Here is a 12,339-nt window from a genome sequence, read left to right on the forward strand (position 1 = left end):
AATAATTAGTTCTAAAAGCATGAATTTCTTACGGGAATCACTATTGATATGACCCGACCGCTGATATTTCTTCATTAGATGCAGTAGGCTACACGTTAATAATTGTATCATCTCCTCTCCCTGTGAGCCGTTGCTCCGGTGCGGTGTCTTGTAAGCTACAGCCTACATGGAAACTGGTGACCCATCGTGTGCGGTGACTCCAGGGGTCGCTCTCCGAACACGGTGATCATTGTTTGTTTTGACTCAAATACTGTCACAAATAAAAGTAAGGTCACCATCTTGTGTGTAACACGGGAGTAGACGGAGACAGCCTCGATGCGCACATAACTTCCATCCAACAAGGAAATGTCAAACTTGGCTTTTTTTTCAAGGCATTATTAGGATTTCACTCTCTTTTCGCTCTCTCACTGTTCCCCTGAGGACAGGCGTTCACGAGTCAAACTTTTCACATTGTTGTTGGGACGGCAGTAAGATGTCCATAGCCTACTCCAGTCATCGTGTGCTGTGCGTAAAAATAACTGATTTGCAAGCTTACACGGCTGTTTCAGAGCTAAATGAATCCTGTGGTCTAAAGAACAGATCTGCAAGCTAGCAACCTGTTAGATATGTTATTTTTAAGCATGCGCCACCGCATATAAAGTTATGGCTCACACGCATATGCTAGATTCAACATTTGGGACAATAGGGATTTGCTATTATTTTATTGTATTTATTTAGGTTATTTATTCATGTAGCTTCACATTTCCAACATGATAAGGATAGGAAATATCTTTATGGACCCGTTGCTTGTAAAGAAAGAAAGAGACAGAGAGAGATTATTTGATGTGGAAACAGTGACGCTTATTATGTTTTTATTTGGCCACGCGTTCTTGCGCTATTTATTGTTAAATGAATCAAGAAGAAGGCTTTATATTAGGCTATATTTTTTTGAGAGAGAGAGAAAGAGAGAGATTCCTCCATCCATCGCTAATTACTGCCTGAAATGTGTGAGTTTCGCTTCTTTAAAAAAAAGATATAGGAAGCGGCTGTGATTAATAACACAAAATGAATTAGAATAGGCAGTGAAGTAATTTTCCATAGGAATAGCCTATTCTGTCAATAGATCAACAGCAGCCTGTATGACCATGTCCACGTGTCATTTTGTTTACATATTTGGTTCTTTTAACAAAAGTCCCGTGTGAACGCTACCCGGACCAAATTCAAAATGCAACAATGTAAACATTTGGTCCCTGATCCGGACCTTTTAAGCAGACTTTGGGTGAGAACGTGCCCTAATTTCTAGTTTACTTTACACCTTGTGGTAGATTCATGATTAGAAGTCACTAAGGGCGCGTTCACACCAGGGTTATTTGGTCCGCTTAAAAGGGACCATGGTCCTCTTTCTCCTTTGGTCCGCTGGTGTGAACGTGCAAAGGTCCCTTTGTTTGGTCCGGACCATGGTCCTCTTGAAAAGGCAGGACTCGGTCCTCTTCCAAAAGGACCATGGTCCGGTCCTCTGCTGGTGTGAACGGAGCCGGACTTTATAGAGGACCAAACGTAGGTCTGATCAGCCTACAGTACATTCTGCACTGTGTGTTGTTCATTGATAAACAATAGGCTATGGAAAAAAAGAATAAACGACAACTCGTGAATCAATTCTAACTTCAGCTACCTACAGCTTAGCCTACACTCATCAATCTTTATGTTTTGCAGTTGTGAAGCTGGATTAATAATTAGTTCTAAAAGCATGAATTTCTTACGGGAATCACTATTGATATGACCCGACCGCTGATATTTCTTCATTAGATGCGGTAGGCTACACGTTAATAATTGTATCATCTCCTCTCTCTGTGAGCCGTCGCTCCGCCGGTGCGGTGTCTTGTAAGCTACAGCCTACATGGAAACTGGTGACCCATTGTGTGCGGTGACTCCAGGGGTCGCTCTCCGAACACGGTGATCATTGTTTGTTTTGACGCAAATACTGTCACAAATAAAAGTAAGGTCACCATCTTGTGTGTAACACGGGAGTAGACGGAGACAGCCTCGATGCGCACATAACTTCCATCCAACAAGGAAATGTCAAACTTGGCTTTTTTTTCAAGGCATTATTAGGATTTCGCTCTCTTTTCGCTCTCTCACTGTTCCCCTGAGGACAGGCGTTCACGAGTCAAACTTTTCACATTGTTGTTGGGACGGCAGTAAGATGTCCATATCCTACTCCAGTCATCGTGTGCTGTGCGTAAAAATAACTGATTTGCAAGCTTACACGGCTGTTTCAGAGCTAAATTAATCCTGTGGTCTAAAGAACAGATCTGCAAGCTAGCAACCTGTTAGATATGTTATTTTTAAGCATGCGCCACCGCATATAAAGTTATGGCTCACACGCATATGCTAGATTCAACATTTGGGACAATAGGGATTTGCTATTATTTTATTGTATTTATTTAGGTTATTTATTCATGTAGCTTCACATTTCCAACATGATAAGGATAGGAAATATCTTTATGGACCCGTTGCTTGTAAAGAAAGAAAGAGACAGAGAGAGATTATTTGATGTGGAAACGGTGACGCTTATCATGTTTTTATTTGGCCACGCGTTCTTGCGCTATTTATTGTTAAATGAATCAAGAAGAAGGCTTTATATTAGGCTATATTTTTTTGAGAGAGAGAGAAAGAGAGAGATTCCTCCATCCATCGCTAATTACTGCCTGAAATGTGTGAGTTTCGCTTCTTTAAAAAAAAGATATAGGAAGCGGCTGTGATTAATAACACAAAATGAATTAGAATAGGCAGTGAAGTAATTTTCCATAGGAATAGCCTATTCTGTCAATAGATCAACAGCAGCCTGTATGACCATGTCCACGTGTCATTTTGTTTACATATTTGGTTCTTTTAACAAAAGTCCCGTGTGAACGCTACCCGGACCAAATTCAAAATGCAACAATGTAAACATTTGGTCCCTGATCCGGACCTTTTAAGCAGACTTTGGGTGAGAACGTGCCCTAATTCATACACATAAATACCAACAGCGTTGGTGTTACATGCTCTGCAATAATAACAACAACATATTATGATACTGGGTAAAGTAGAATATGGCTTAAGAAAAGACAAGTGTTTGGAAAATACGCCTTTTCAGAATATGAAGTGAGAATAAACCACATAATTGTATTGCATGTCCTTCCCTCTCTCTACTGTCATGTCTAAATAGTGCAAAGGGGGGAAAAATAAACATTTGGTACCACTGTTGGTCCACTGATCTCAGCTATGTAGGGGTCTGATAGATGATATTAGATCAGCAAGGGTTTGAAATTAGTCTCACAGACAGACTGTTGGAGGGGTTTTGGACCACTGCATGTGGTCGGCTTTTTAAATGTCTAAGATAATAAAGTTGCGTTTTAGGTTTCATATGAGAAAAATGAATTGCACCTGTAAATGGTTTGAAATCACTGGACTTGTAGGAATGTAGCAGTCACATAAATCACACAACTTCCTGTGATTTTGTCAAGCCAGGACATAAACGTTAGTTATTACGTATTTTTAGTTTCAGCATTCCTCTCTTTGGTTTTAGTAGAATAACATCTATGTTTACACTAAAGGGCCCTGAAAATTATGTCTTTGTTTTTTTCACACAAAGGGTCACACAAAGCAGTAGCAGAATGAACTTGATTGTCAACTTTACTAGAGAGCCAAACCATGACCTGTAGAGTCACCTGATACCTGATATGATAGGACAGGACAGGACAGGACAGGACAGGACAGGACAGGACAGAGAACCACAGTCTTATGCTGTATTGTGTTAGTGTAATGTTCAGATGTTGGACTTATTGTTCCATAATAAAAATGCATTGGAATTGGATTAATGTTTTTGCCCCTTGATCTTTTCTATACTCAGATGAGCTTCGGTGACTGTATGAATAGATGTTTTCTTTGTTTTCCTGTGAGCTGTATTTTGATAGATTTCCTCTGAGTCTGTTCCTAGTTACTGGGCTATGAAAACAGGGGTGTGGTGGAATGGATGGATAAACAGATGGATGTTATCCTTAATCTCTGGCTATACAGGATGTTGTATATTATGCTTATAGGCGTCTGAACACCTCCCTACTCGTCTCCAGTGTGGGGAAGGAATCAGTTATAGTACCAATGATGAGGCAGCATCTTCTCTGCAGAGACTTTCCAAATCGTGGGTCTAGTGTTTTGGGAGGCCAGACCAAACAGGTGAAGTGTATTCCAGGACTGGTTTGATAAAAGTCACGTATATCTGGGTCAGCACATCAGTGGGGACTGGCGACTGGGGTCGTTTGGCGACATTAACACTTGCGAGTTGCGATGCCAAAAAACGTCCAGGAATGTGATAAGAATTACCATGGTGCAGAGCCAGTAAACAGGTGCTGCGGCGGCGACGGCTGGTGAGCAAAAAAACGTCGTATCCCATGATGCAACTTACCGCCATCAGCAGGAAACGTGTAATCTCCATAGGCTCCTATTCATTGCTTCTGCAAAGAAACAGCTTTATCTCAGAATATTTTTTTTAAAAAACGCTTCGATCGCACGGTGACATTGGACGGCGTCACTGCGATGATCGGCCGCAGTGACGATTTTTCATTTCTGTGTTAAAGTAAACATCCTGATCCACATCACAAGACCGTGAATTTCCACAACATGGACACGATCGTGGCTTCCGGTGCTCTTCAAAATAAAGCACAGTGAATGGAGGCACACTGTGTTTGGATGATTACAAAAATAATGGCACCCAAAATTACATGCATTTGGTTAGCAGGCCCTGGATAGGCAGCCCGGCCTGGTGGAGACCTGCAGTCCAAAGAGTACACTTTTCTAGTATTTTTCATTTAGATCATTCACTATGACTGTCAACCATTTTCCAAAGTATGTCGGGGTTTGTTTGGTTTTCGAGGAAGCCAATTTCAGTACGGTATGAAAATAAACTTGCAGAGACTTGAGATAAGTAGGTAATCCATCATTATTATATTATCGTGTTTTAATGCTTTCTTAAAACACAGATTGATTTGAAAAGTCTAGACGAAAAGAGTCCCTGGAGAAAAGATTGATTTATGAACAAAACTCCATGTGTCCATGATTCATATCCCTTAAATCCATGACCGTGCAATGAAGTTTAGCTAATATTTACTAAATTTTTAGGGCACATTTTAATACAGGTAACTTACTTACTTACTTATGCTCTTCGCCCCCTATGGGGCATAAGGCTTCGATAATGTTCCTCCACCTATCCCGGTCTTTGGCGGCCAGTTGTGCCGTGCCCCATGAGAGACCCATCTCCTTCAGCTCAGCCTCGACAGTTCTGCGCCAGGTGATCTTAGGTCGGCCTCGTTTCCTTTTCCCGGGTGGTGTCCATCTGAGGGCCACTTTGGGAATCTGCTCTGGGGGCATTCGAAGTACGTGCCCAAGCCATCTCAGGCGACGGTGTTTAATTTCTGTGGTCACGTCCCGGCAGCCAGTCTTCATGTGGAGTTCCTTGTTAGATATTGTATTGGGCCAGAATATACGGCAGATCTTTCTCAGGCAGCCATTGTGAAAAGAGCTGACTTTGTTCATGTCGCCCTTGGTTATACGCCAGCACTCAGCCCCATATAGTAGGACCGGCTTGACTAGGGTGTTATACTAGGGCTGTGAAAATTTGCCAAAAATAGCATTCGAATATTCGCCCGAAAATCCACCGTTGATTCGAATAAATTCGAATATTCGAAAATATCGAATAATTCGAAGCATTCGCAATTCGAAGCTGTTTATTCTAATCTTTTTTTTTTTTTTTTTTTTTTTTTAAGAAACCTTTTTCTTTAATTATTTATTTCATTTGCATTGTTATATTGCTGTTGGTGTACTGACATATTATTAACTTGTTTATTATTGTGATATTTATATTATATATTGTGTTATCTGCTTATTGTAAGTCGCTTTGGATTAAAAGCATCTGCTAAATGCCGTAAACTGTAAACTGTAGACAGTCGCGGTCGTGCAGCCAGGTCCGCGTTGGTCAGGGACGTGCCGTGCAAAGAATGCTATAGAGGCAGGGGCTGACATTTCTAAAAGGGCATTTTGGTGGACAATTCTCTCTTAAAAGGGCAGGGGCTCAAGCCCCGTTTGATGTCTGTGTGCACGTGCCTGGCAGCATCGCATCGTCGTTGCGAAGCGTCACAGCAGCAGCCTGTGATGGAGTTGGAACAGCCACGACATGAAACGAGCAATTATAATCACACCAATGGAGTATGTTTTGGTTTGAACCAAATTAGGCAGTCTACAAGAGTGTGACGGAGTTTTACCGTTACCGTGGCTGCGTGCGGGGAGAATGACTCGTGAGAGAAGAAATCCGTGCTTTGTGTTTTTCGGTGGAGAAGTCTCGTTGTCCGGCTTCCCGTCACTACCAAATGAGTCGCACGTTTCAGCTTGACTCGTTAATCATTCTGAATCAACGTATTAAGTTTAAAAGCACTGAGTGTGCAGTGAACTGCGAGGCGAGTGCATCTCTCCACTCCGTCGGAAAGGAGAGAGCCTTCCCTGCGGAGCGGACGACGGCCAGTGACAGTGTGAAGGGAAAGTTAAAAGCAGCTGGAGGTTTATTCTTCGCCGTATGACGGTGTTGCTAAATAGGCACCCTTAATGTACAAGCCCACAACGTATTGGATCAGCGACGCATTGTGGACCTGTAGATCAGCCCACTTTTGCAGCAGCGAATGGAGACTTCTGCCTTGCGAGACCAGCCACCTTTTAACGTTCCATGCGCCCAGAATCTCGCGAGAAGTGCGGTAGATTTGTTTTAATTAAATATAAATTAATTCGAAGCTCAATTTTTTACTTTCGAATATTCTTTTATTGTTAACATTCGAACGAATATTCGAATAAAGAATATTCTTTCACACCCCTATGTTATACAGACGGATCTTGGTTTTGAGGCTGTAGGTGTTGTATTTCCAGATGTTGTGGAGTCTTGTGTAGGTGCTGCGTGCGTGTCCAAGTCTGCGCTGGATGTCTTTTTGTGCAGCATTGTCCTGGCTAATCAAGCTTCCCAAGTATACAAAGGTGTCAACAACTTCAAGTGGTTCATCGTTTATGGTGATGCATGCCTGTGAGGTGGTATTGATGGACATCACTTTGGTTTTGGCGGTGTTAATGATGAGGCCCGTTTGTAGTGCATACTTGGTGAGTCGATCCGTTTTTTCTTGTAGATGTGTTATATTTGTGGACAGGACAGCAAGGTCATCAGCAAAGTCAATATCTTCAAGCTGGCTAGAGAGGGTCCACTGAATGCCTCGATGCTTATCAGCTGTTGTTTTTCGCATTGTCCAGTCGATGACAGTCAGGAAGAGAATGGGTGAGAGGATGCAACCTTGGCGTACTCCAGATCGTACCGGGAAGGACTCAGAGATGGTATTTCCAAGTATAACGCTGCATTCAAAATGGTCATAAAATCTCCCTATTAATGAGATGATCTTATGGGGGATTCCATATGAATGCAGGATCTTCCACAGGGTTTCGCGGTGGATGCTGTTGAACGCCTTTTGGAAGTCAATGAAATTGACAAACAGGGGCACATTCCACTCTGTGCATTGCTCGATGATGTTTCGTAATGCAAATATCTGGTCTATACATCCTCTGCCCTTCCGAAATCCAGCCTGTTCTTCACGGAGTTTGCTATCGATGGCACCATTTATTCTGTCCAGGATAACTCGGCAGAAGATTTTGCTGGGGATGGAAAGGAGTGTGATCCCACGCCAATTGTCGCACTTCTGGAGGTTTCCTTTCTTAGGGATCTTGACAATTAGGCCCTTTGTCCAATCATTGGGGATGTTTTCCCCACTCCAGATGGTCTGGAAGAGGGTGGTGAGGGCCCTTGTAGATGTTAGGAGGTCAGCCTTTAGCATCTACAGGTAACTTACTTAGGAGAAATTGTAAACAAACCTACAAAATAAAACAATGGGTAACTGGCCTGTGTTAATGTACAATATAAAGATGTGAATAGACACTGGCATAAAATTATGCCGGTATGGTCTTTTAAAGATGGGTTTATGCAGTTCCGATTTTTACATATAAAATGTTTGTTGTTGTGCAATTAAAACATCCATCCACTGAATATCGTTGCCTTTGATCATTCTAATTATTTTGCACTGGACCTGGTTGTTGGTGTCAAATGCCAACCCATTTAGGCTGAAGTCCGATTTGAAAAATGGAAAACGTATTACTCAGCCTCTGTAGCAGCAATACACAAAATTCCAAAACGATTTGATTTCATAGAAACATATCTGAAAAACAATTGTCTTGCTATACTGTAACAGCACAAAAACCTTTTTTTATCTCTCACCTGTCAACAGTCATACTGTCTTCAACTATAGTTTGAAGTTGATGTCCCAATCCTTGCAAGAATCATTCAAATGTTTGCATGTTCCCCTGCCTCTCCCATCTCTCATCCAGTCTCCTGATAATTAGAATTTGCGTAGCATATTATAGTATTTAAATATCCATTGGCTTGGGGTTTTATTTCATTTTTCGGTATGGTGTTTGATTTCACTTAGTTTGTATTGGTTTCATGAATCCATAAATGTTTTCAGAAATTGAGTTTTAATTTAGTTATATTAATCAACCAGTCCTGCACTGACAGGAGCTGTCTCTGCCTCTACCTTGATAAACTCCACCAAGACATTTTGTTTCTCTTGAAAGAATTGAGTGTGTGTGTGTGTGTGTGTGTGTGTGTGTGTGTGTGTGTGTGTGTGTGTGTGTGTGTGTGTGTGTGTGTGTGTGTGTGTGTGTGTGTGCGCGTGCGCGCGTGCATGTGTGTTGCTTTGTTTGTTTGTACGTAGTTGGATTAACGTTGCTCATTATTTCTCTCCTCTCAGGGCTCTGGTCTATGTGGCCCACGGGGCAGGAGAGCACTGTGGACCGTATGATGAGATTGCACAGAGACTTAAGGAACAGTCACTGTTTGTGTTCGCTCATGACCATGGTGAGTACGCACTGACATACAATCACTCACACACACACACACACACAAAACAGGCAGACTCATAAGAGAAGAAAACTATGCAAAGAACAAAAATATGCAAAACACAGGACAAGGACATGGAGTACCATGGCAGCGCTTCAAAGAGAGCAGCACTGCTGCAGCAGCAGCAGTTCTGCTGTTCTCCTCTGATATGAAGCTTTATGCCTTATTAATAGCTGAAAAACTAAGCCTACTTCTGAAAATTAATTAGGAAAACTGCTATCTTGTTCTTCCACTGTGTGTGTGTGTGTGTGTGTGTGTGTGTGTGTGTGTGTGTGTGTGTGTGTGTGTGTGTGTGTGTGCGCGTGCGCGTGCGTGCGTGCGTGATTATGATATGAATACCAGTGGAGCACTGTGGGAGTAGAAGATCATACTTATTAGCTATGGGACATAAAAAACTTTTAAAACTTTGAAAGGTAGAGACACAGCTTCTTAAATAAAATATTGCAAAGTTATCGAAAGTACATGGCCAGCTCACGTATTAGGAGGACAGTATGAGTCACCAGAAAAAAGACAGGTGTTTTTGATTAATCTATCATGGTTGAAATGGAGTTTGAAGTTACAATGGGTTTGTATAGGAATGGACCTTGATTGGGGAGATGGGTCTGATAAAATGAATATCAAATATCTGAATATTGAATCAAGCAAATTAAAAACTGTGTTCACAAAAGCCTGATTAGAAGATAAAATTACCAAAAGTTTATTTTTTATTTTTTATGAAATATCCCTTTAACCCTTCTACACTGGCTATTTAAAAAAGAAAGGTTTGTTCATTTGGGTTTATTTGGGTCCTTGACATGAAAGTTTGAGAGCCTGACAATCTATCATACCTGTGAGTGTGTGTGTGTGTGTGTGTGTGTGCGTGCGTGCGTGCGTGCGTGCGTGCGTGCGTGCGCGCGCGCGCGTGCGTGTGTGTGCGTGCATGCACACGAGTGACACGATGCATCTAAAGGGCAATCTTCTCACTTGTTTTAGTTGAAGAGCTTAAGTTCAAACAATGACAAGCTGACTGGATCTGACTGGATGTTGTTTGTTCCCTTCACTGAAACACAACCTCTTGAGAAACTTACCTGACTGGTTTGGTATAAAAAGTAATACAGCCATGGTTCACACTCAGAAACCATTCATCTGCACTGTGTTCCTTTAACAAAGACGGCCGACAGTTAATCTAGAAGCGTTTAGCTGCCTGCCAACGGTGGAAGAGTATGGATTTCCTTGACACCTCCCAGGCGTTACATTCTGTGCCAAGGGTTGAATGACAATTATTGTACACGCTCTGGGGTCCTTTCTCTATACAGAGGAGAAAAAAAGACGGAAGAGAAACAAATTATGATGAGAATTTGGCATTTTCAATGTAGGCGGCTGATGACTCGTGATGGTGGAGCCAGGCTTTGTTTGTGACTCTGCAAATGTTACCATAGAAAACTCATTGTAGACTCTGCCCCCCCCCCCCTTCTGTGTGTCTGTCTGTCTGTCTGTCGGTCTCATTCTTCTCTGTCCGTCTTTCATTCTCTGTATCCTCTCTCTCTTTGCACACTTTCATACTGTTGTAGCAGTAGCTGGATGTTCTGTTGTCAGTTGTCTCTGTTTTACCTCCCAAATTGGTTTAGACAAGACTATGAACAACTGTTGGACACCTGCCAAAATGGATGCTTGAGAAACTCCTTCACCCCGGGGCACGGTGGCGCAGTGGTTAGTGCTTTGCCTCGCAGCTAGAAGGTCCAGGGTTCGATTCCCGCCGGGGGACGCTGTGGGTGCTGGGGGCGTGTTTCTCCCTCTGCGTCATCAGCGCCCACACCCTAGGTGGGGTTGGCGATAGGTCCTTTCTGTGTGGAGTTTGCATGTTCTCCCCGTGTCTCCTAGGGTTGATACCCTCACAAAAACATGCAGTAATCCTGGTCTCAATAATGCATCCCCCTGGCCAGCCGGGGCGCCTGATGGAGGGGAAAGGAACTGGTTGGAATAACGTGTTCCTTCCACGTGCTAAATCCCCCTGTCAGGTGAAAAGAAACAACTTGGACTACCCATGCATTGAAGGAAGCATGAGGAAGAGAAACTCCTTCACCAGCCTTTTTGAAATGAAGTGCCATGTTTTTATTTTCTAGATAGTGTGCCATGTCAACGTACGTTTTAATGACACACCATCAAACATTCTGACATTTTGATTGTATTGTCAGGATAGTTATAAAGATTATTAGACTCTAGCAATAATCTCCCTGACGCCCTCCCCACTCAGAGTTCAGAGTTTTAATGAATGTAGAATTATGTGCAGGATGCAATTTGCTGTATATTAGGTGACTTCATTAATTGATCAGGTTTAAAAAATATATTTGATTTTAAAATAAAAATCCCCTCTCTGCCAGTGTGCCAGCGATCACTCTCGCCTGTGCCAATGTTGGCCCCTGTGCTTAAGGTTGCCTACCCCTGATCTAATGCAACGTCTTACATTGCTATTCATCATAATGTGGCACGGTATATATGAATATTGAAATCTTAACATTTTATAATGCTTTGACAGCTCAAGTAATCCCTGGCTTAGAACGCTTACATTTTATTGAAATTGAAAAACTCAGAGAGAAAAAAATGCTCCAATTTTACATTCAGTAGTTAGAGGTGAGGGTTAAAGGTAGAGTAAGTGATATTTGTTTGGTTAAAACAAAAAGTGAGTTGCTAAAGCTCTATCTATATTCATTGCTATAGAGTGTTTGTTCATTAACAGGAGTCTCCTTGTCTCTCCAGCTCATTAATAAACAGAAAATTCATTTTCAGCTGGGTTGCCAATTTCATCCAATCAGGGTACACATTTATCAGCTTCAATTTGATAATGTTGCAGTTAGCATTTTCTGCTTATTTCTTTGTCATCACTTCCATTTGCAGTCCTGTATCCTGCAGAAGTTCTCTCTCCAGTGCATTTTGTGAGACGAAGAGACCTCTGTTACTTAAACACGTTATAGCAATGATTACTTTGCCTGGCTCCAGTCCATAGACCCGGCCACTCTCTGAGCAGACATGGTTTTCAGCGCTGAGTCTGAAATCAGGCTAATGATTATTATCAGAATTTAGACTATGTACTTATGCCATCTTTACATTCTTTTTCAGTTTTCCCTTTGAAGACAATGTTGTGAATTCATACACACCACATAATTAGTGAAAAAAAAAAAAGTTTGTATTCTGTTCGTTAGGGGTTGCTCTGGTGTTATTTGTGTTACTGTACACTTGTATTTGTCCAGTGAAAGCCAGAGATAAGATTTTTGTCATAACACAATGGCTTACAATGACGTCAAAATCATCTGTTCATTAGCTCACTTGAACAACACACAGAATCCACACACAGTTGATTGTGTGTGTGT

The 12,339-nt window shown here is 41.9% G+C and overlaps 1 protein-coding gene across 3 annotated transcripts in view; it reads left to right on the forward strand.

The window, feature by feature from the left end:
• The window catches only part of mgll (monoglyceride lipase), a 59,233-nt gene that overhangs the window by 19,554 nt on the left and 27,340 nt on the right, over positions 1-12,339 (forward strand). For all 3 annotated transcript variants that reach the window (XR_013962386.1, XM_080734325.1, XM_080734324.1), the window contains one exon: positions 8,844-8,950. Coding sequence is in view for 2 of the 3 variants with exons in the window: in XM_080734325.1 (XP_080590451.1) it covers positions 8,844-8,950 (107 nt within the window). In the remaining variant the exon portion in view is untranslated. The remainder of the gene's footprint in view (positions 1-8,843; positions 8,951-12,339) is intronic.

This window comes from Nannobrachium achirus, assembly GCF_963921795.1.
Source record: "Nannobrachium achirus genome assembly, chromosome: 9".
Lineage (NCBI taxonomy): Eukaryota > Metazoa > Chordata > Actinopteri > Myctophiformes > Myctophidae > Nannobrachium > Nannobrachium achirus.